Source organism: Vanessa cardui, chromosome 21 (assembly GCF_905220365.1).
Source record: "Vanessa cardui chromosome 21, ilVanCard2.1, whole genome shotgun sequence".
NCBI lineage: Eukaryota > Metazoa > Arthropoda > Insecta > Lepidoptera > Nymphalidae > Vanessa > Vanessa cardui.
This window is the reverse complement of record NC_061143.1, coordinates 4,518,259-4,545,030: the sequence shown is the minus strand read 5'-3', so window position 1 is coordinate 4,545,030 and position 26,772 is coordinate 4,518,259. Positions and strand designations below refer to the sequence as shown.

The 26,772-nt window shown below is 32.5% G+C and overlaps 1 protein-coding gene across 2 annotated transcripts; it reads left to right on the top strand.

Moving 5' to 3' along the window:
* The first annotated feature begins 1,714 nt into the window (after nt 1–1,714).
* LOC124538721 (FHIP family protein GJ17503-like) lies at nt 1,715–25,281 on the top strand. 2 transcript variants are annotated; one of them, XM_047115879.1, is made up of 16 exons: nt 1,715–2,014; nt 3,204–3,374; nt 4,683–4,867; nt 10,672–10,741; nt 10,825–10,909; nt 11,600–11,708; nt 13,106–13,266; nt 14,568–14,698; nt 16,041–16,127; nt 17,587–17,754; nt 18,315–18,668; nt 19,488–20,016; nt 20,817–20,995; nt 21,834–21,975; nt 23,548–23,667; nt 24,320–25,281. In XM_047115879.1, exons 2-16 carry the CDS (start codon nt 3,228–3,230, stop codon nt 24,562–24,564), a joined length of 2,712 nt encoding a protein of 903 aa, XP_046971835.1. In that variant the 5' UTR covers nt 1,715–2,014; nt 3,204–3,227; the 3' UTR covers nt 24,565–25,281. The 2 variants fall into 2 exon arrangements, with proteins under 2 accessions (XP_046971835.1, XP_046971834.1); XM_047115878.1 differs by having other exon boundaries at nt 17,566–17,754.
* Nucleotides 25,282–26,772: the final 1,491 nt, after the last annotated feature.

The window sequence follows — 26,772 nt, the reverse complement described above, 5'->3', positions numbered from 1 at the left end:
TTTTTATTTTGTTTTGATATTTTAATATATCGTATATTTTTCGAACTGACAAATATCCTAAATTATTATAAGCGATATTAAGGTAGCATAACCTAAAATTACCAATATCATACGTTTGTCCGTTTTTACGTACAACATTTTGATTATTAAACACATTCTTAAATTCACCAACTATTTCTGTAGTCATCTTCTCTGCTTGTTGATTTATCGACGAATCTTCAAAATGAACAATAATTTTCTTAATTTTTTCCATATCCTGTTCTCGGCTTAACTTTGTAAATCTTCTCTTGTACTTTTGGTTTTCTTTATCTTCCTCCTCTTTCATTTGGTTGAGGATTGTATCCTTACATCTATTATATACTTCTACTCTCTCGGTAAAATGTTTAAATCGATTAAAACATTTTGCATTTTTTTCGGCTTTAGTTAAAGTAAATGAAATGAGAGGGGCCAGAATATAATTTGCACCAACATCGGTAATTTTATTATCAGATACGTTTAAATATAATAATGTACGGTTTTGTCTCAACATCATACCGATATACTTAGCGCCTACATCGTTAATATAATTCGAAGCTAAATCTAAAGTAAGAAGTGTCTTAGAAGCTGGATATGCAAAATTTAACAAATTAACGATTCGTTTACACACTTCTTCGTTAATACGACACCTTCTCAACGAAAGATTTCGAACACTATTAAGTTTTTCTAATAATAAATAATAATTTCCTTCTGGTAAATAATTATCATCTAAACAAACGTCCGTGATATTTGAGTGGGGAAGAAGTTTACTTATTTCATAAAGCACCGCATGTGTAAGTCCACTCCGTCTTATTTTAAGACTGTACAACGTTGTGTGAAAAGGCAAAATTAGATTAATAGCCTTAATAATTTTGCTATTTATTTTAAAGGAACAATTTTCAATAGCTATCTCCACCAATTGTCCCTTATAATTATAGTAAGTAGTAACAGGGATGTTGTTTTGATTTAAAGCTAAGACAAAGCTATTATTCGAACCGTTCATTATATCACTAGATTCTACCATCATTTTTGATTCTTTTGAATTTGTTCTGGTTGAACTTCTTTTCGAGCCATGTGGCGTATAATCTTCTGTAAAATAATATATATAATATAATGCAAATCAAAACACTAATAACAAAAAAATTAAATGTAAACCTTGTTTGCATCGTCTAGTAACGGTTATAGGAATAAAAAATTGCAGGCAAATCCAAGGTAAAAAAATATCTAAATTGAGTGGAGTCAGTTTTCCGCTTTCATGTGATGTCTTTAAATTTGACCTATTTTCTTCAACTTTAAATACAACATTCATTTTTTTAGTAAGTCGATACAGCAAAATAACGTAAGTAATAATAGTTCAACCACTAAGGTTATTCCGACATTTTGTAACGTCAATATCTTTGGCCAAAGAGGTAAAGGATCAAGCTATACAAGTTTTACGGCCATCATTACTATTCCTTAAGTTTATAAGTTCTTTGTCTAAAGATATTGTATTTCTTATTTATATTAATGAAACTTCATATCTTTGATTTATTTTTCAACAATAACATCATACATATACAAAATGGTTACAAAACAATTTTAATTATTTTATGTAACCCTAATTACTGGAATATATGTATTCGTTTTTTTTTTTAATTTGCACTAGCAGCACTCAATCTTTGATTATTTGCTAGTGGCAACGATGTGTAAAATTGTCAGTTGTCAGTCATGAGTGATGTCATTTGTCATGTTCAACCTCAAGTACGGTTGTTTTGCCTTTTTTCCCAGTCGTAATGGTTTTTTTATGAGGATCTATAGTTTTAAGTTAAAAGCAATACAAAACATCAATAATAGTAAAACAGATAGTGTTTTATAAGTGTAAAAGTGTTATAAAGGTGTTATTGTTCAGTGTTTTCGACGTAATTCTTGTTTATGAGTACTGCGTATCATGTAACTCTTTGATCTTGTGGTTTATTTTGTGGCTACTGCATCTATTTCCGACCAAGCATTCTTCCATAACGTACGTGCACTCATGTTTCTAATCCTAATATACATATTTTTATGTAAGAAATGTATTTTCTAGCGTGAACGAAACGAACATCTGTAAATTGAGAAATTTTGTAATGTCAAGGTCCAAGAATGTCCTTACGATAGTGATGACATGTTACTCATAGGACGAAATATTATTCATCATTCATCATTAATAAAATTACAGTTGAAATTATTAAAAAAAAAAAAGTTTATTAATAACTACAATTATTAGAATTAAGTTTTTTAATAGAAAATTAAGTTCTTTAAAAACACAAAATAAATAAAAAGTTTATCAAATGAGGTTTCACTGTTCTATTATTCTGCATATTTTCACACAGGTTTTATCAGATACACCAACAATACAATGTACTCACAACTGTGGAGTTCTTGTTTTGACAGATAGTGAAAGTTCCTATCTATTCAAGCTATTGTAAGACAAACCAATTACAAATAGATATGGCTCGAAGTTAAAAATCAAATTCCTTAAATACTAATCAGATCTTTTTTTTGTATATTCAATCCTCATAAAAATTAGAAATAAGAAAGTGATCCTATTAATCCTCATAACTTTTGCTATGTATATAAAAATATATATCAATCATAGAAATATCCTTTAATACTTTATTTTAGCCCTGTTGAATATAACTTGTATAGTTTTTACTACTAATACTATACTAACCAATCTAAATTAATAAATGGAAATTATTAAATGTAACCAAACACACTTCTTTTAAGAATAATTAGAGTCAATGAATATAGATATTATATGCTCTTGGTTATAAGGGTTTGTGTAAGCCTATATAGGTAGGTATCATTGCTAAATGGTGATATTCATAATTGTTGTTATGAAGAAATGAATCATTAGTATTTATTTACTTGCTATCCACTTGCATCCTAAACGAAACTATTGTCCTCAATAGTCTTTTTGATGCAATTATTTATTATTCACCTAAATTTATTAAATTTAAATATTAATACTTTCTAGGGCAGTGAACACCTGTGTCATTATAAAATTACTTATCTATTGTAATCTTAAGTCCAATCGGGCAAGATTTCTTTACTAACCATGTATGCATTGTCTGCATGTGTATTCTAATTTAATTTATAAAAATACAACATGTTTTGATTAAAATATTTTCATAGAAATATTTATTTCCTATTGTTTCATTGAATTGCAGGATACCATGAAATAATTAAGCAAGATGAGTTGGCTCCGAACAACATCGTTGACACTGGCACGCCAGTTGTCACGGACTCTGGATCCTCGTCATGACTATGAGCCCCAAGCATGCTATAATTCATTTTGCAAACACTGGCAACAGGCTCATGATATTATTATAAAATCACAGGTAATTTGTTTCTTTTAAAAAAATAATTGATTTAAGAATTAATAACATTAAATGCTTAAATATATACAAATATGCACTAAAACTAGGTACTGTTAATGGTGACAAGAAAAAAAATAATGAAATGAATAACATTGACCCAGGGACAATAAAAGTCAATCTCAATCAATCAATTAAAAAAAAATGGTTAAAGTTTTTTTTATGTTCTTATTTTTTTAACTACTAATCAAAGGCTCAAACAACACATCTTTAGAAATATAAAGCTTGACATAAGAAACGTGTTAAGTTATAATTGTTTACAAGTCTGAAGTAATGAGAGTTTAATGATGTGTTAATGAGTTATCCTGTAAGTGTTATACTTTTGATGCTAATGATAAATTAATTAGTCCCTCTGTTAATTAGACCATAAACAACTCACAATTGACCATCACTATCTTTCTTATTAATTATAGTGTTTTAACAAACAATTTAATTAAGCAATAAGCAAGATTACTATTTAGAATTGAATAATTAGATAAAATTAAATAGTATTGATTTCTACATGTCTCATAGGGTTAAGGCCTCGTTTTCACTGTGAGGATTTTGGAACTTACTATACCACAGTGAGCCAATATGAGTTTGTTTCCATACAATGTTTTTCGTCACCACCGAGATTGATATCAATTACAAAGACTTAACTTGTCTAGCACATGAAATTTAGTAAGTAAAGATTTTACACACCGAACCATCACATCTCTAGAAGAATGAAGTAACAGGTGCTAAATATGTTATGCTATGCAGAGGCCTGTAAATGAGGCATCAGTTTATTTGACACATTCAAGTTTATTTACGTTTTTATTTGATCGGCAATAACGAGATAAATTACAAGTGTCAACTAAGTGCGTCAAATTTGTTATTTGTCTGTACGTAAATTTGTCTATCTTGTATTGATGTCCAAATATATCATCCAGTCAGTCGATATTCGGGTAATCTGAAAATATTTCCCAAAGATATGTGTATATAAATCCTGGGGATTATTGAGGTAGTTATTAATTATAGAGCAATATTATATATAATACTGTTGCTGATCATTCAGAATTATCATTTACATTTTTCGGCCTCGTAGCGCACATCTACCCTATTTTTTTTATTATTTACTGAGTTTATGGTATTTGACCTATGAAATTACTCGGGATATATGTAGGCATATGTTAATGTCATAATTACAAGAAATCGATGCACTAATTTAATGGGAATCCGCGTTATAACATGCCGTGTTGCATAGCAGTTAAAATGTTGATACATGTATAAATGTTTTTCTATTTTTTACAGCCTCAACATTTACACGACGATGTTCTTGGTGTAGTGAATCATCTCGAACAGTTGACCACACTCTTGGTGTTAGAAGCAAGGGCGCGGGAGATCAACCGAATGTCAACTCCGGCGACATGCCTCGAATATTTGCTCAGTGAGAATTTACTGGACAAATTGTACGAATGGGCGATATGTACGGGCAAGTGAGTATAATCCTATATTATGAAATAAGCAATTATTACAAATGTAAAAGAATATTTCCTTTTTGAAAACTGTGTATGAAACAATATAAAAAGTTGAATGTTTCTCTGTTAAAAGTACGTTTAAATTTATCGCTTTTCTAAACTCCAAAAGATAATTCGATAAATAGGTCGTCGTTATAAAATTTAGTGCCTGTAACCGTAAAATAACTTTATTCACAATAGGCCTAAAGACTCAGACTTCGATACTGGCTTAATAAGATTTTGAAACGTCTTGAGTTAAAAATCGTGCGTTTCATTTGATAAATCAATGTTTCGATCTACTTTAACTGTACATAAAGTAGACTACGACACTCGCATAAGCGATCATAAGGTAAAAAATCATGTCGATTTATTCGTCCGTTTTTACCGAACGGTCAAGCCAATAAACACACTTTCGCATCTATAATTTATATTTATATTATACAGTGACTATACCAGTAAAGAGCGGAGAATTAATAACAAACGTCAACTAATATGGCGTACGAGACAGGCACGTATAATCCAAATGAAACGCGTTTGAAATAGGCTATTAGTGGTAAATAAATTAGCAATTACGTGTGACTCGTTTTTGTAGACATACTCAAGTCTAATGCTGAGTATATCCAGCAGTGGATTACGATTGGCTGATCACTCATTTTCGATTTGACAGACATGCCTTACGAGCTCTCTATTGGTTGCCACTATCGCTCATCGAGAAATAAATTTCTTTAAACTGATTTAATGTTGAAAACTTAATAACGATCGGTCAAAGTTTCATATAGACATTTTTAAGAGAGTGAGTTTCTATTTCGGTCGTTTTTACAGTGTAAATACAATAACATTAAAACCTCAATTTTCCGTAATAATTGGAGTTGAGACTTGTTCGGATATCACATAGATAGTAGAAAGTTCGGATAATGTGGGAACACATCCGAACTATCCTATTGGGATAAGATCAAATAGAAAAAATAACTTTTTAAATAAAACAGTACAGTGTAATAAAAAAAAACCTTAAAAATTTAACTTCTATTTTTATAAAATCGTCAATCCTTAATTAACCAGCGGCTGTAACGCGATAACGTTCGGAAAATCTAAGAAACTCCGTTCGGATAATTGAGGGTTCGAATAATCGACGATCCACTCTACCTCACTATACTAAGTCGTATTAATTACTATTTAAAAAAATCTTATAAACATAAACGCTTATATAATTGTTTAACTTGTGATATCATTTGCATCCTGCGTGAATCACTCGGCCCAATGAATTCTGTGTATATTATGTTCGACTGATAATATATGTACGTTATCAAACGAACCAGACTTGATATAATTATAATTGGTTAGGCGTCCTAGAAATAACTGGGCTATCGTTAGTTTAATTATCATCTCACGCATCATTTACGTTATGCCCTTGATAACAACCTCAAGATGATATATTCAATATTAAATCATGTAAGGATAATATTATATAATATATAGTTATTATTTATAACTATTATTATAATTATATGATTGATATTTTTAATTTTATTATAATCAAAATGTTTCATAAATTATAAGACAAGAATGGCTTGAAGGAGGGTATTAATTTATTGAGAACCAGCGGCATTATATAGGATATAATCCAATCAATTTAGATACATGTGTTATCGTGAACTTCTTGGTTGATATAACTACGACAAATTTCACTTTTCGGGTCTATTAAAGTAACCAATATTCACCAATGATATTCTAATAAACAGATATGCTATACCCATACTAAACAACAGAAAAAAGTGTGCCGCGCCGGGGGCCGTTTATTTTACATTTCGTTACAAGTAAAAAGGATAGCTTGATAAAAACAATAAGTAAAAGGGATAACTAGATGTTTTAATTACGCAAAACGTATTACTACAGAATTATGATGTATTATAACGTATTACTGGCATAATTATGATGAAAACGACTAAAGGCAAACGTCCCAATTAGGACGTTTTCTAGTCTTTACTTTTTGCGCGTTAATGACATATCTGTTTACTAGAACATCATTGATGTTCACTTCAAAAAATCAACTCACGTCTTAATAAATATATATTACTATGTGCATGGTATTAGTATAATACAAATATTTATATATCGGTTCATTTGTGTATAGCGATCCGCCCCGGCTTCGCAGGGTTGCAATGCTGATACTAAATGTACTACAGAATGTCTTACGATGTTCACAGTTTAAAGTTATTCTGCATTATATTTTGCAGTTTATTATACATATAAACCTTACTCTCGAGTCGATCTATCTATTAAAAAACCGCTTCAAAATCCGGTGTGCAATTTTAAAGAACTAAGCAATACATAGAGACAGACATTGTAAGCGACTTTGTTTCATACTATGTAATGATAATGATTACCAGTAATATTAAAACAAAAAACAAATAATCCTTCATAAATGGCCGGTGCCATCACGTATGTAAGACGTTGTCAAAGTGATTATTATCGAGTTATTTTGCTCACGTCTCACATTACACGCGGTACTATTTAAGTGACAACGCTGTAGTACACCAGACTCAATCAGGAAAACACTACTATAAACACTATGCATACTAACTACACTTATTTAGGTTATCTGTATTTTATGCAGATACATTTGTGACATAGAAATTTATACATTTTGAATTTAGAAAGTCAAAGAATTTGAATTGCTTATCAAGTTGTTGTCTATATAAATATATAAAGCACATTCCAGTGGAAGTAGGAAATAAACAAACCTTTTTTTTTACATTTTTCATGTAATTTGCTAATAACTCAGCTAGAGTTTATGATTAATATATCTTTATTTATAATAAAACAAGATTATATTTAACTACTTAGGTATATTCGTTTCAAATTTACTTTCAAAATTCCTATAACGGTTTCATCAAAAATCGTAGATTAATCAAGCTCTCGACTAATCAGCGATAATGCTGTTAACAACAATTGCCTTTAAATTTTCCACTGCTGGGCTAAGGCCTCTTCTCCCTTTGAGGAAAAGGTTTGGAAAATATTCCACCACGGTATTCCAATGCGGGTTGGTGGAATACACATGTGGCAGAATTTCTATGAAATTATGCACTTGCAGGTTTCCTCACGATGTTTTCCTTCACCAACGAAAACGAGATGAATTATAAATACAAATTAAACACATGAATATTCAGTGGTGCTTGGCTGGTTTGAACCTGCAACAATTGGTTGAGATGCACTCGTTCTAACCGCCATTTGGCTATCTCACCTCAAAATTTTGTCAAATGTTGTTAAATACTCTTTTGTCCTCTTATGGTTGGAAAAACTATTCAAAAGTATGTACAAAGTTCTTTGTAGTTAATATAGACAACATTATGAATAACATCCGTCCTGAAAGTGTAACCTTAGATAATGTGTAGTTGATGAATTGGGTTGGTAAATTTTCTGTGATCTATAGCAGTATAGTATAAACAGACAAAAAATACTAGATTATAATATTTAAGCAAACTCGTTGACGCATAAAGTTATATAACTTTATATTTGTAAGTATAATTTGATTAATACGTTATAAAAGCACTTCATATTGCAGAATCAATATTAATCATATCATTGGTCTGTGGGAATTTTATCAATTAATCACGTATCAATATTTAATCAAACGAAATATTGTAACAATAAAAAGAACAGTGGCAGATAAATAATAATCAATTTATCAGTATCGGATTATTATAATATATGCGAAAGTCATATAGACTTTCGCGTTTAGTACAACACAGATAAAGCGATCTTAATGAATCAAAAAAAAATAAAAAAATTAAATCAAAATAAACTTTATTCAAGTAGGATTTTACAAGCACTTTTGAATGGTCATTTAACAATTAAGTGAACCTACCACCAGTTCGGAGAGTATATTTTACCGAGAATAACCGGCAAGAAACTCATAAGTTACTCTTTTTTGACATTTAAAAAAATACAAAGTCATGTTAGTTAAATACAATTATTTAAATTAATATATCCTGCTTTGGATATTAATTTAAGATTACATGGATATGGACACACACGCGCACACACACACACACACACACACACACACACACACACACACACACACACACACACACACACACACAGACACAGAGAGAGAGAGAGAGAGAGAGACATGCGCTTTTTAATAATTATTAAGTTCAGTTATCTTTATTTTAATTTTATTTTACTTTATTTTTTCATATTCATTAAAATTTTGTTTATTCTTTAGTTGCTTATATAACACATCATGTTATGGAAGAGTGGGGTCCCTCTGACACGAGTATGTATCATGCTCACTAGAGAGACCCAATCGTAATTATTCTATGTAAAATGTGGTAAAGAATAAAAAAGTAAATAAAACGAAGCCGGAATTAACTATTGTTGGCATAGATAGATTGAAAGAACTAGCTTTTCAGAAATAAAACGATGTTTCTTATAGTATTTTATTATAGTTGATTTTTAACATGATGCCCAATGTACAAAATTATGGATCTCCAAAAACAATTTCCCGCCATTATTAGTATCTGTCAATGTCTTTTATTGCAGATTAAAAAGACAATACTATAATGATTATTATAAGTGACACATAGTCGTTTTTAGTTCACAGATAATAAGAACTTATACAATATTCAATACCAAGTAGCACTAATTATCACAAGTTAGTGATAAAAAGCCATCAGCTTTTTAAATGGCGCAAAATTCTGTTCTAAAACAAATATTCAAATTTGAACGAATGTATTCTATTCCATTAGTTTGTTTAAAACTGTAAATATAAATCTTTTCCTTAAAAAAGGATATTATTTTAAAATGATGATATGATTCGTTCCTTTTAATAGAAAATATATTAAAAGCTACTTAAGATACGCTTATTTTATGACTTCAATACTGGTTTTAATGTAACACTAGAACAAATATGCTCTTACATAACAACAAACAACAACAACAACAACCTCTCCCTTTCAGGAAAAGGTTTGGAACACATTCCACCACGCTGTTCCAATGCGGGTTGGTGGAATACACATGTGGCAGAATTTTTATGAGATTTGTCACATGCAGGTTTCCTCAAGATGTTTTCCTTCACCGCCGAGTACGAGATGAATTATAAAGACAAATTAAGCACATGAATCAGCGGTGCTTGCCTGGGTTTGAACCCGCAATCATCGGCTAAGATGCACGCGTTCTAACCACTGGGCCATCTCGACTCTTACATAAAATTATTTTAAGTATATTATATAGATATTTTTTGATGAATTGATATACACTACATATGTCAGGATAGTATTGTACACGTAAATTGCCTACATATTTGTTATTGTAATCGGATATATACATTTAATAGTAATTACTGAGTAATGTCGGTTCTTCTCGGTAGAATGTACATTCCAAACCGGTAACAATCATGTTAATTGATACAGAAAACACTACTAAAGACCTTCTTGAATACAGTTTCATTAGATTTGTTTTTTTTTTGTACTATAAGTAAGAATACGAGCAAGTGATATCAGCTGATAAGTGATCACTACCGGCTATAGACATTTGCATCGTATAAACATTTTTTTTAAATTCCAATGTTTTAATCTTGGGAATTAAGTAGTTGCACTGCCTCACTCACCCTTCCAACCTGAACACAACAATACTGAATTTTGTTGTTTATCGATAGAATTTGTGATGACTGATTAGCGCTGCCTCTCATAAAACCAATTAAATTGATTTCTTAATAATTATTTTTCTACTCATTTCAATGTTTCTCAATTTTTTTTTATTTAAATGTGTATTTGTTTTAGATACGAAAACGCAGTGCGATTGGAACAGCTGAAATTATTTGGTAACCTAGTAGGCCATTACGGGTCACAGGTAATATAAATAAAACATATAACAATCTATACAACAACTAATATACCATAAATAAATGTTAACATGGATTTTTTTTCTGACAGGTTATAGCGGCTGAACCATTTCTTCGACCACTATTAAAACTTCTCAGTGGATTTAGAAATCAGCTGCCCCCACCTAATCTAGAAAGTAAGTTAATTATGTCATATGTCAGTTTTGATATGTACCTGCCTTTTGTTTATTTTGTATTTATTTTATTATTATTATATAAGTGTTGACAACGAATACCGTTGTACGGATAAATCCAGTGGCGTTTTTGTTACATCGTTGTCTATATAAATTAAGCATGTATATTATATAATTAAGCATATATATTCAATAAATCAATAAAAACAATAAACAAAAAAAAACAGCGAATACACTTTTTTTAACTCTTTGTAAACCATTGCAAAGGCAGAAGTTTATTCAGCTCTTTGGAATAATATATTTTATATTATCATTGTCATCTTGTGGTTGGATTGCTTTCATATATATCTCATGAACTATTGGATAGAACCAGGCCTTTTTTTTGTTCGAACTTTTTTAATTTTGTGTATCAATAAAGTATGCCATATAAATAAATACTGATAATTATTATAACTGTCTCTTAACTATTGTCATTGCCAAATAACTATTTAAATGTATACATTCTGTATAAACATCTCCTTTGCTAATAATTCAATAACGCTTTCACTGTGAAAGTCTCAAATTGATTTTAAAATTTATTTATGTAATATTTCTTTATGATATATGAAAGTGAGATAGTATGCTGTGAACATTTAAACTATGCCTAATAAAAACGTATATTTTCCTACTTATATATATTTTTTTTCTTTTTAGGTCAATTGGTAGCTGTACTAAACCAACTATGTGTAGTACTGATGCAAAATATGAAATTCATAGATCTCTTCTTTCTCATGACACAGACGAAAAACGGTTCACAAGCAGAGTGAGTATCTATTGGCTTCATAATCATGTTTTCAGGTACTTATTTAATTAATGATTACATATGTAACCAACACAAAAGATGAAAGCCTATAGCGCTTAAATCTTGCAACGATTTTTAAATGCCCAAATAGTTTTAGCACTATACTCAAGCCACATTCGATCTGGAATTTTAGTAAACAAACCATGAGTCATCATAATTAGGGTTGATACACTCCTAATAAAAAATAATAATTATTATAATTACAACTATATTCATTATAACAAATTTTCCTGTTTAAACACAAAAATTTTAATTTAATACAGAATCCAAAAAATTTATTTAGCCGGCCAATACATAATTTATATGAAAATTAGCTTAAAATAAAAGTTTAAAAATCTTTAATTACCACTATAATATTACTACAAAACTAACAACCCTATATTTGAATACTGACGTAAAGAAATCGCAGGTTTGTAACATTTGGAGTGTTTTTTAAGCAATTGGCAGATTTAGGAAGGTATATAATAGCGATACAGGCTCTTCGTAATTGGTGGTGTATATTTTTAGTCGTATTATAATTAAAGTATAACCACGACAGGTTAAGAATGTTAACATTACACACAACGTTTCTTTACACACAGATTAAAAAAAAGACATCTTGTTTTGGCTAGCATAAATATAGCACTATAATCACTGTTTCAACCACATATATTTAGAAATTCTTCTAATATATATATCAGATAAAATTTAAGAAATTTTATTGCGGTTACATTTTAATTAATTAAAAAAAATATATAATAATAATAATTAAAAAAGACCCATTAAAATATACACAAAATTAATCTAAATGAGTCCTGTCGTTTGGGAGGCGATAGATAAAGTTAATAAAGCGAATTATATAACTATGAGGTAATTTCTGATATCATTTTAAAATTGGAGGTATTATTTTTGAGATCTACATTATTCCAGATGATCATAAGTATTATAATTATATAATTATGTAATATACAACCAAGAATGCGCTTAGTCCTTTGTCTTAAATATTTTATTATTAATCATCAATTTTAATTTTTATTAACATCAAAAATAATTGTTGTACATATTTCTAAAAATGTTTTGAGCATCTGCCTGACGTTGGTTGCTAAGCAACGCTTTGTTATTAAACATTCTACATCGAATTTGGCTGGAGTATAGATTATGGTTGTTATCTAAAATAAATCCGTTAATGATCCAAAAGTACCGAACGTCTTATTAATATGTGCTGTGCAGTAGTGGATGTATTTTGCATTTTTTTACATTTCATTAATAAACACAAACATTGAAAGTGTAAACTGTAAACTATAAAAAATATGTGTATTAAGGCATTTTTATCGATAAGCTTGGTCTTGTAAAAAATCGTAATGAGTGTTCCTTTACAGATTTATCATCGGTCGACTTCTTCTGTCATCTGTGCATATAGAAGGTTCCGCAGGGTCGGTGGCGCGTGATGCGTTTCTGCTCTGTGCTAAGATGTCCGCGAAATGTCCACCCCTAGCTCATTGCTTGCTTGCGGGGAACGCGTGTCCTATACTGGCCACAGGTATTGATCTAACAACAACTTTATCGACTGATTTTATCTATCTATATTATGAGCATATCTATCTATCTATGTAATGGATTATTTTTATGTCGACACTAAACTCTTATTCTTCTCTCAATTTTTCTTCGTCTTAGTTTGTTAAATATTAAAACTGTTTGCGTAAGGTAAAAATGTCACGGACAAAATTTGCCACTAATGGCATTCCTGTCTGCACTTTCCAATCTTGGGTGGTAGTGAATGCTTTTATCATTAAACCACCAAATTTTACAATTTACTTGGTGGTAAGGCTTTTGCAAGTCCATCTGCCAAGATACCACCAATCTTATTATCTATGATTCGGGTTTGAAAAATCAATAAAGCGCTATATCTACAGATACAAGGAACGCAATATATTAGCTCCTAAGGTTGGTTGTGCATTGAGATGAGAATAATATATTAAACATTTCTTACAATGGTTATGTCTGTGCAGTGGTAACCACATATCATGAGGTGGTTTCCCCGTCCGCCTACCTATGCCTCAAAAACAAATGTTAAATAGATAAAACTAGTTATAATGGATTTGAATCGCGTATATTAATTATTTTTGGCATCCCGACGTTTCGAGCACTTTACAGCGTTCGTGGTCACGGGTAGACCCGGCCACGTCGCGTGACCAACCAGAACGTTACTCAAGATACCAATTGAGAAATCGTTGGCAGTAGCTGTGAATAATATTTCTTTTTTTCTCCAAATAGACAAATGTCACCTTAATCTACCCGTGACCAAGAACGCTGTAAAGGGCTCGAAACGTCGGGTTGCCAAAAATAATTAATATACGCGATTCAAATCCGTTATAACTAGTTTTATCTATTCAACATTTATTTTTGTAGGCAGACGGGAAAACCACCTCATGATATGTGGTTACCGACGCACAGACATAACCATTGTAAGAAATGTTTAATATATTATTCTCATCTCAATGCACAACCAACATTGGGAGCTAAAATTTTGTGTTCCTTGTATTTGTAAAGATAGCGCTTTACTGATTTTTCAAACCGGAATTATAGATAATAAGATTGGTAATATCTTGGCAGATGGACTTGCAAAAGCCTTACCACCAAGTAAATCGTAAAGTTTGGTGGTTTAATGATAAAAGCGTTCAATACCACCCAAGATTGGAAAGTGCAAACAGGAATGCCATTTGCGATAAACTTTGTCCGTGACATTTTTACCTTACGAAAATTTAAGACAACATTATTGAATAGATCAGTTAGGCTATATATTGCAAAGTATGGCAAGTGACCATTCTAGAACGTTCTCAGGTCTGAGCGGGCTCTATTCGCTACTGCCTCGCTCGTTGGGCGTGGCGCGCCTCACGCCCGACGACGTCAACCGCGTACACAAACTCACTCTCTTCATCGACTCGCTAGAGTTCTGCAATGCTGTCGCTCAGGTATGAGAACTACATTAAATACTCTATTATATATTCAGTGTAGTATATACGACGACCCCCATGGTCGAGTGTCGTGTACACCGGTTTTCATGGGTACGCCACTCTGAGGTCCCGGGTTCGATTCCCGGCCGAGTCGATGTAGATTACCATTAGTTTTCTATGTTGTCTTGGGTCTGGGTGTTTGTGGTACCGTCGTTACTTCTGATTTCCATAACACAAGTGCTTCAGCTACTTACATTGGGATCAGAGTAATGTATGTGATGTTGTCTCATATTTATTTATTTATATGTTTACTATGTATATATTTAATTTCGTATAAGTATGATTTTCTCTTATATATGTACACCTGAAACGTTTAATTACTGATTACTATGTCCTACGTAACATGGTTGCTTTAACAGAGATCGCTGCTTAGCGACAAGGCCGCCAATTGTACATTTAGATCAAGTTTTGCAATTACTGTATAATTTATTTATTCTTTGGTGTACAATAAAGAATACTTACCTACTTACTTACTCTCCTTCGATTAAAATAATATGTACTATTATAGATTGTCGAGCTTAGATGACTCAGTGTTTTCGGGTTCAAACCCACCCAAGCACCACTATATATATATATATATATATATATATATATATATATATATATATAATTGCTTAATTTGTGTTTATAATCATCTCGTGCTCGGCGGTGAAGGAAAACGTCGTGAGGAAACTGCATGTGTCTAATTTCATCGAAATTCTGCCACATGTGCATTCCACTAACCTGTATTGGAACATCGTGGTGGAATATGCTCCAAACCCTCTCCTTAATGGGAGAGGAGGCCTTAGCCCAGCTGTGGAAAATTTACAGACTGTTACTTTACTTTTATTATAGATTGTTATGCTACATTTTGATAAACACAAAACTGTCTAACACTAAACAGCGAAAAATATCACAATACAGACCCAATACGAAAGACAAAAATGCAGGTATGACTTTTTTTAAGACTTACGTGACTTTTCTACAAATTAATGATGTATATTATACATAAATATGTATATTATATAAAATACGTCTAAAAAGAGCTGAGATTACGGGTTTAAACCCAGGCAAGAACCACTGAGTTTTCATATGCTTAGTTATAGTGTTTATAATTTATCTCGTGCTCGGCGGTGAAGGCAAACATCGTGAGGAAACCTGCATGTGTCTGATGTCAATGAAATTCTGCCACATTTGACTACACCAACCTTCATTGAAACAACGTGGTGGAATAGGCTCCGAATCTTCTCCTAAAAGGAAGACTTTGCCCAGCAGTGGGAAATTTACAATCTATTAATGTTGATGTAAATTCGTGTGACAGGTGGCTCATCCGTCCATCAAGAAACATCTTCTAGATCTCCTCTACCAGGGTTTTCTGATACCGGTGATGGGTCCAGCACTGTTACAGGTACTGTTTATAATTGGGAAAGGGTTTGTTTGAATGCATACTTCATTGGATTGTGTGTGTATATTGCATGCCTATAAGCATATTGTGTTCTTTTAACATATATTTTTAAAGGAATTTGCAAATTTAAAAATAACAAAATACAAAAAAATATATATAATAAGTAAATAAAATGTGTACTGTTGTGATAATAGGTTATAAAATTTTATAGATAGCAAAAAGTGTAATTATTTTTTTTCTAAGAACTAAGATATCTCTTCTGAGCTAAACAGAAAAGTATATATTATTATGTTTCCTAAAATCATGTTCAGTTTGGTGTATATTATTATGTATTAGACATTAATATCGACAATAATTAAAAGAGTTATCTATCATGTTTCTAAAAAATTGTAAGCTAAAATTCCATGGGTTTCGTGACATATGTGGTAATGGCCAACGATGAAATCTCTCTATAACATGTTCCTAACGTTTGTCTTTTAATTTATTTTCCAAAAAAACCTAGTCTAGTATTTGTACCTGTGACTTGGAATTCCCGGACATTTTGACAATCTCCTAATTTCACTAGAAAATTTCTGTTAGATTGTAATATCTTAACACAGTTGTGTAATAAATAATAATTAATTAATCATATCAACTATAACAACCTGTGATTGGTCATGTAATTCAAAGTAATGAAAAAAAATAAGAATAATCTAATCTATGGTTAAAAAATCGTTATAGAGATTTTTCTTCGTTATTCATACATTTATACGTTTCACGGTTAAGTGACAGTGTATTGTGAACCTTTCGCCAATCATCCTAGAGTCCTTTTTCATTTGTCATTATCGCTTCCATTAAAACAGACGTGTGATACCGCTTGTATGGTTAAAGGTGACATGAGAAATGGTGAGCAATTGCCGTTTTGTATAATGCTTTCTTTGAAACTTTATTAAATTTTGGATAGCATCATAAGTTTTGTAATAACATACTCAATAAGACTAATGTAACACCACTACGGTTTTTTTTTAATGTTATAAGATACATATGAAATAATTATCTTGATTAAATTGAAGATGAAATTTTGGAATTTTTGTAAAATTATTGTTCATAACTTTCTGTTTGGCCTAAAGGTTGACTGGTAGAGAGTGCCTTCAGGCATTAAGTCCGCCTTTTTTTTCAACTTCTGTTGTTGGTCAATAAAGTATTTAATAATAATAATTTTCTCATCTAACGTGTTCTTAACATGCACTGATTGTATGAGCAAATATAACATCACGCTTCTGAAATACAATAACAAAACCTATATAAACTAACCTTATAAGATATTCAAGGTCAACGACCTTTTACCGACACCACACATCCCGTTAATTTACCAAACCTGTAACATCCCTAACGATTAATTCATCCAAGTCCCAATAACTGTCACTCGACCGCCATCTACTCGTGACACGAACCACGATAGAAGAGAGCGGGGCCCTTACAGAGCGGCGCCGGCGAGCAGGCGACCGCAATGGCATACCTCGAGCTGCTACTGCGTTGCGTCACTTCCGGTGGACTTTTGCGGGTGATCCTTCACTTCCTGTTCGCCTACGAGTACGATGGCGTCAAAGTTATTGATGTCCTGCTCGGCAGATTGGAAGGGAATGATCAAGTGAGCTATACATTTATCTCTAAAATGATCAACTATTTCGTTTTAAGAATTCAATGCCCTCTACTTTATATTGAATTGAACGATGTCCCCACAATTTTTACTTATTATGCGCTGGTTGTAAAGGTATATCCTGAAAAAGGGAATTGCTCAAAATTAATTTTGTTGACAAAAAAGATGGATATTTTTTTTATAAGTTTAAAAATGGAAAATGAGAAAGGAAAGTGCTCCTGACATTTTAACGTAATGTAAAATGTCGTATGTCCGTTATCCTTATAATTTCAGTTCGCTCATCAAACTGGGATGCACCAATTTGGTATTGGTGCATCCCAGTTTGATGAGTGTTTTTTGATGTTATTGTGTATTGTATTCTACAATTTTCATACCAAAATATTTTATACCCAAAACAGCACTTTTGCTTTACGAAGTTTGTCGTTTGAAGATAGAATATTTTATGAGTGGAAGATACCCAACCACTGGATAAAATTAGCTCAGTTAGGAACAATTATAAACTCGACTTGTATGTGATTTCCCTTACTGTAATATTTTTATAATCTTTTCAGCTTTCCTTAGTAACATTATCCCTCATTGAAACACTAATCGACCTAAACTGCGAAGATGTGATGATAGAACTAGTCTACAAATACCTCTTGAATGGCAACCATTTGATGGCGATATACAGGCATAAGCTGTCTAATCCGGAACTCTACAGAGATACAGCCATGGCCTTCATAGCACTGAGTCCCAGGTGTTGTACGAGACCAGTAGAGAAGACCAGAGAGTGGGTGGACGAATTGGCCCTGAGTGGAAGGAGGGTGTTGGATTTTAAGAGGGATGATGATAATAGGAGAATGAATGGAGTCCACGGTGATATCGCCATGAACAATCTAGTCCATGAAGTTAACTTTGATTACGGGGTAAGATTTTCTCTTTTTTGACTGAGACGATATGGAAAAATTTCTCAAAAATCATAATACACCGATCAACACATATAGTACGACTAAATATAGATGTATCATCTGCAAAATCAAACAACAACAACAACAAACGGATAACTGCCAATTGGTACAAATATAGAAATAGCTCCCTATCGTGCCATTCGACGCTATTCGTCGCTATAGATTCTATTCTACATTGTGTCGAACTATACTTTAGTCACGTTTAAGAGATATACAAGTCCTATCGCTAAAACAGAGACCTTTTCCATTTTTTGAAATTAAAGGCTTTCCTCTAATTTAACGTTGGTAATCTTATCTTGCAAATTGTTTTATTAACAAATTTACGCTCAATTCGAAAAAATCCTATAGGCTCTAATACGATTAAGAAGTTTTAGCACGTATTTGGTCTCGTCGTTAATGTAAAGTTGTTTTCTTTTTCAATAATAGCCCGGAGCTGATACGTTTGTTCCTAAGGTAACTAAACCTAATTATTTAAGATATTGCTACTGTCGGTGAAAAAGGTTTTAATACTTTTTTGTTGCGAGTTGACTGTAAAGTATTTTTATACATACATTAGTTATCATACCTTGAAAATATAAGAAAACAATAATTTTGTAGTTCTCCATAAAATAAATAATGTACATATGACCTTTATCAGGAACAGTAGTGGTATGCTTTCTAAATTATTCATAATAATTTTATCTTTTTTTTTTTTTCTAAATTTACTATTTTAACCTATATATTTTTAACATTACATTTAAATCTTATATATCACATAAACTTTATTATTACTTTCAGAATCCAAACGAAACACTTTATAACAATTATCATGCATATCTCTGCGACGCGCGATTCGAAATCGTATCACGTTCGATAGCGTGCGCAAACTGGAGCTTCAAATACGACGCGATCCCACCGAAACGAGAAACTAACAACAACTCAACTAAAGAAACGAAAGAGATAGATGCTCAAACCCCCCTGCGAGAGCAGGACAGCCTCGTCTCAGTATGCACGAGCGGTTACGATACTCTCAAAAACAGCGATACTTCCGAAAAGGAACCACATAGCTTGAACTCTCTGAATGAAGTAGCCGAAAGCAGTAAAGTTAGTGAGCAGCAATGTAACGAAACAAAAGATCCTGATAGTTTAACATCGTTCGGCGAAAGTAGTGGATACGATAGCTTTAGGTACAGGATCGATGAAAATGAGGACGAAGGTTTCGCTGAGGAATCGTTCGTGAAGAGTTTTGTGAAGAGTGCAGTTACAAGGGATTACGACGAAATGTCTTCCGTGAGGAATTGGCGTGCCAGTGCTGAATCAATTATCGGTAAGATTCTAGTTAAATATAGTAAAACTCTTTCGTGTTACAGGATTAATGGCTGGATAATCTTTATGTTAACCTATTTTTGTCTTGAAATAAAACTAGCTATAGCGGATTTGAATCGCGTATATTAATTATTTTAAACATCCCGACGTTTCGAGCACTTTACAGCGTTCGTGGTCGCGGGTAGTTAGTGCCTTTTGCGTGCAACCGGAACGCTACTCAAAATACCAATTGAGAAATCGTTGGCGGTAGTTGTAAATAATATTTCTTTTGTACTTTATATAGACAAATGTCACCTCAGTCTACCCGTGACCACGGACGCTGTAAAGTGCTCGAAACGTCGGGATGTTAAAAAAATCCTGTTGCCTGTAAAGTCGGTATACGGGCGAAAGTTTTACGTGACAACGACTTTGAGTGGTAAAATAATTTTAATTCGTATAGTAGGAAGAAGGATGAAATAATAGTAACAATTTAAAACATTTATTTATACAAAGAATTATATTTAAAACATTAATTTATACAAAGAATCTCGCACTGACTTTTGTCTGTCTCTCTCGCTCTTAGGCGGGCTAACCATGCCCGAGTGGAAGGGACGCGTGCCTCTCACTCGCTCTCATTGTGAGCGCATAACGTGAGCGGAGCGTGACGCAGTTTCTTGAAGTGTCACCCGGCAAACCAATTTATAAGACGTTGTCACGTCAAAATAATTAATATACGCGATTCAAATCTGTTAAAATTAGTTTTATTTCAATGTGTAATAATCGCGAAAATTTAAGACAACACTATTTTTGTCTCTCTAAAAGGCCCCCTTCTACATAGTCTTCTAAAAAAAGCCGCCAATTTCCTCGAAACCGAAGTAGCCGTCACGTGTCGGGTGTCCAGCATATTGAGTAAGCTGGCCTCTCTGCCGACGCCGCTGTTGACGGCGCTGTTGCTGTGTCCCGGCTTTGTGTTGCAACCGAATGTGCCTTCATTGTTCCAGGTAAATATTCAAAATGCATTAAATGAAACATTTAATACGAGTATAGTACGACACAACTTAGATGTCGCATCGGCAAAATTCGTAAAACCGATCACATCCGTATTGCGCACACTATCCCAAATTATCAAAATTTATTTCTCATGCGAATATGATCTTTATACAAGCGTAATAACTTGTAATATCGTATGACTTAATATATTCGTCAATTTGACGCGTCGATTTACATGCACTTGCTTTCTAAGACGCGAGAATCTATAGCAACGAATAGCGTCGAATGACGCTATAGGGAGCTATTTCTATTGGTTGTGTAAATCGGCAGTAATCGGTTTTATATTCATTCCATTGCATTTTCCGATGCTACATCTAATTTGTGTCGTACTATACTTATAACGCTTTGAAGAAGTAAAGTAAAGTAACAGCCTGTAAATTTTCCACTGCTGGGCTAATGTCCTCCTCTCCCATTAAGGAGAGGGTTTGGAACATATTCCACCACGCTGTTCCAATGCGCGTTGGTGGAATGCACATGTGGCAGAATTTCAATGAAATTAGTCGCATGCAGGTTTCCTCACGATGTTTTCCTTCACCGCCGAGCACGAGATGAATTATAAACACAAATTAAGCACATATACATAGTGGTGCTTGCCTGGGTTTGAACCCGCAATCATCGGTTAAGATGCACGCGTTCTAACCACTGGGCCATCTCGGCTCCAAATACCACACGCTTACGCTTAATTGGCTCGGAAAAGAAGAATTATACTGTAATTTCTTGAAAGAAATTACAGTATAATTCTGAGCTCTGAGAATAATTAGGAGCTAATAGTCTTATAACATTTTTCAGATTCTCAGTAGGTTAAAGGAAGAAATCGACGAGTTGACAAACGGCTTGGACAACACGAGCGAGCTGGTCGACAAGGCGAGGGTGTTCCTCATACAACGGGAGATGACCTTGGTGAAGTCGCGGGCGCAGACAAACGAAGACAGTGAGTATACGTCATAATCAGAATACTCTACTTATTATGTAGAGATGCTCTCATAGTACAAAGTACTACTCACGGTAGCATTCGTAAGCGATCCCGTGGCGTCCATCGAAAGACGGAGAGGGTACCGCTGGTTTTTTAGTGGGTAAACCCGGTGTACTTAGCCGCACTCGGCGTCCAGGTCTCCGGGGAGTACCACCCCCCCCCCACTTTCCATCACGTGGGGGAAGCGCGTAGTGCGTTTTTCCAGCGACAAAAAAAGGGATGTTGCGGATGCGGATTAATTATTTTTTTTATAAAAAGTTATGTATATCGCATCCTCCGTACGTTCGGGCTCAGATCGCTCTTCCTCCATTACTTAATTTTTAAAAATAAAACCGTTAACGGATTTTACAATATTTTATTTTCACGGAACAAATCGATATTAACAAACGAACGCTTGACAGCTACCAAGAATGCAGTGTTGTCGTTTTGTAAAAGCGATTTCGTACCAGTGTCAACTTCAAGAATTTTATTAACTAGTAACATCAAGACATAGTTCTTGATCGTATCGATGGCGTTGCTCATTCTTCGACATATAGGTGTTGAAATGAAGTAACAAGAACAGATTTTTTTTCTTTTTTTATTAAAAAGTAGCAGAAATTTAAATTGGAGCCTACACAACAACAACAACAACAGACTGTAAATTCCCACTGCTGGGCTAAAGGCTTCCTCTCCGTTTGAGGAGAAGGTTTTTGGAACATATTCCACCACGCTGTTCCAATGCGGGTTGGTGGAAGGAGCCTACACATTATACTTACTAAAAACCAATATTACCAATTTCTCAAGGTCAAGTCTGTTACGCTGAAGACACTATCTGGTGCTGTGGACAAAATCAAATCAAAATCAAAATAAACTTTATTCAAGTAGGCTTTTACAAGCAATTTTGAATCGTCATTTAATAATTAAGTGAAGCTACCACCGGGTCGAAAAGTAGATTCTACCGAGAAGAACCGGCAAGAACTCTTTTACTCTTTATTTCGCGGTCTGAAAAATCTGCGACCTGTAATAATTGTTGCATACACACCGAAGGTCTTATTAATTTTTTTTTTTGGACTTTGTTACTTGACAATTCGAATTCTGAGTTAGTTTTAACGCATTAACGATTAATGTAATGTACAACTGCAAAATATAAAAAGCATATGAAAAGAATGTTTTTATTTTAAATAATTACTAGCCATGTGTTACAAATATACGTTGTGCATGCAAATATCGATAACAAATTGGCACATATTCTGTTATTGTTACCTATTGCAAACTGATAAATAATAAAATAAATAAACATGAGACAACATCACATACATTACTCTGATCCCAATGTAAGTAGCTTAAGCACTTGTGTTATGGAAATCAGAAGTAACGACGGTACCACAAACACCCAGACCCAAGACAACGTAGAAAACTAATGGTAATCTACATCGACTCAGAGTGCCGTACCCATGAAAACCGGTGTACACACCACTCGACCATGGAGGTCGTCATTTACATAAAATATGTATAGTGAGTATGAGACAAGATGTATAATGTTTTGTTCAGGTCAACCGCGGTCAAACTCTCCCGCACAGAGAGGGGATGAATCCCCTTTCCGACGAGTGGAGGCCAAGCGTCGCAGCTTCTCGTCCAGTATATCAAATATGTTCAACAGGAAAACTTCATGTGAGTATCGCTACATACTATAAAACTAAATCGCATTATCTGTCCTTATATACCTTTGTATGTTTAAATCTTTTAAAACTACGCAACAGATTTTGATGCGGTTTTTTTAATAGATAGTGATTCGAGAGGAAGTTTTCTGTGTATAATACATGGACAATATAGTTTTTTTATGGTATAGGTTGGTGGGCGAGCATATGGGTCTGATGGTAAGTGATCACCATCACCCATAGACAATGACGCTGTAAGAAATATTAACTATTCCTTACATCGTCAATGTGCCACCGATCTTGGGAACTAAGATGTTATGTCCCTTGTGCCTGTAGTTACACTGGCTCACTCACCCTTCAAACCGGAACGCAACAATACTGAGTACTGTTATTTGGTGGTGGAATAACTAATGAGTGGGTGTTACCTGCCCAGACGGGCTTGCACAAAGCTACCTACCACCAAGAAACACTGATAATTTTAGAAGTTTGTAATGTGATATCAGTATTGCATGCATCTTGCATCCGTGCGAAGCCGGGGAGGGTCGCTAGTATCGACTAAAAGAAGAATTCATAATCATCTAACTAACACAAGATACACTTGTCTTGCGAATCAAAGTTGTCATATTCAACATACTATATAATTTATACCAATTATTATATTTCAGTATCACCGACACAACACAACTCTCACAACCTACAAAACTCAGTCCATACATCCCCCGCACAAAGGCTTCCGATCTTCACCCAAGAAGCCTACTGGAACCAGTCCATCACGCTCCGTTCCGTCCTAAACGCAGTGATACTAGACGAGTGGCTCAAGGAACTGTCCGCGCTATGTGAGGAGCAAGCTTTACGATTGTCAGCTGATTGCTACGAAAACGACACTTATATACGAACTGTGGCATTATGACTGTTAGCTTTCGCCTCTGAAGGCATATTTAAAAATAATAAAGTCATAACTGACACATTTGTATGAAATGCCTTAAAACGTTTAAATGTAAATAGCAATCATATTTTTATAAAGAATTTTTGTCTATGGCCAAGGCAAAATTTAGTACAATTATAAGTTCGGTAAGTGTCATTTACCCTATTAGGTTACATTGTAACACTGACTTTAAACCTTATTTTATAGTAAATAATCTTTGTCTAACATTTTTAATTATATTGGAAGAATATGCTCTACCTTGGCCTTAAAATCACGTTCAATTTTTTTTTTTATAAAAACAAAATTTCTTCTGAAGTAAGTCCTAGACTAGATGCCTTAGATGTACCTAAATATCACATACTTAATTCTAAGTACCTAACTTTATATAAGGTTTAAGTGTAGTTGCAATCGTAATTTTAATCATCGAATGCCATGATCGTAATTTTGAACTGTGATTTTATAATGTTCAAAAAAATTAAATTGGAATATAATTTATTTTATACAAATTTAAACTATTTTTTAAATTAGTATTTAAAGTAAGATGCGTTGTTTGAAGTGTCACCTTAGGCTGTGGAGAGTACATCATAAACTCGATACTCAATTAAAAGAAGAAAAAAAAACGATCGTCAATAGACAAATCAGGAAATGTTCCACCCGAAAGTTTCATAATTTTATTGCATGTTATTTTTTAACTATTACAAACGAAATAGTTTTTTTTTTAACACTGAACTCGCATTAATTATAATTATATTTAATTTCATAGATTTTATTTCTGAATTTAGGACAATTATAATTATTCGTTTTTCTAGAACAATAACATTGCTGTGTTAATTTTATTAATATTTTAATTTTTAATTTTCGACTTAATATGTAATTATTTTATAATTTAATATTGTTATATTCGTGCAACGATTATTATTTTTTTAATATCTAAGATTAATGAAATTTGATTTGTTTAAAATACGCCTTTTTAATAACAATTTTAGATATGTATGGTAACATTTTGATTGAATTTTTAACATTATGAATAATAATTTTTGTAATGAATAGAATTTAATGCGCAAATATTTGAACAAAAAATGTCTTAGTAATGCGAAAACGTCCTTATCCGTCCACGGGATGAAGCAATTCGATATTTATATATTATTTTGCTATATATATTGAATACCAATTACAATATTTAAATTTCAAAGCTTTTTTTAATGGACATATTTTTAATAACACAAAATTTTATACAAGTACTTATAGTTATATATGTAGAAATCAAATCGCATGGTCAATTATATTTCAAACAAGTCTGTTGATAAACTATGAATAAACATAACTCAATTTTAGGTCAAATAAAGTAAGAATAACTGTATTTTAACTGAATTGTCTTCAATACATGTTTTTTTCTATATCACTTAAATACTTATAATATATAAATAAAGGGAAGATTTCCACATACATTGGTAACATATTCAAGGTCACAAATATCAATACTTATTGTTAAAAATAATGGTTAGCTGAAAAATAAAACAAATCAATTAAACTCAATTAATTTTGGCGTTATCTCAATTGAAAATGGTCAATCATGGTCAGTAGGTTTACTTCAAATTGAGAATCATTTCAACTGTGCCAGTGTATTTGACAATAATAAATAATTGATACGTCGATAACTTACCAGTATAGTATCCATGTGAAAAATACAAGTTCCATACAGATTCCCTGGACAAAGAACAGGACAGGAGTAAATAAAACTGAAGCATAGATACCAGGAATATAAGTAATTATTTGAAAACAGGCATTATATAATAAAAATATAGCAGTGCAGATTCAATTTTTAATAATTTAATTTATAAACATATTTATTTAAATACAACCCAGTTATTTATTAAAATTCCTCAAAAAAACCAGTACGAAAAGATTTTGTACAATAATTGTACTATTAAATTACTTGCCATAGATTCAGGTCATATTGTAGATATGTTTGTAAATTTACTGTATTGAAAAACATATATGAAATCATCACTTTGAATCTTCTACGTTCAGAAACATTACTCAACACATCTATAATAACGACAGTGAAATGGTTGATTTAATAATAATAATAAAAGAACATTTGTTTTATTTTCTACCACTAATCAACAATGGAAACTTGGTAAAATAAAAATATATGTTGTATTTCATTTATTTCTAATGAGTTACGTCAGT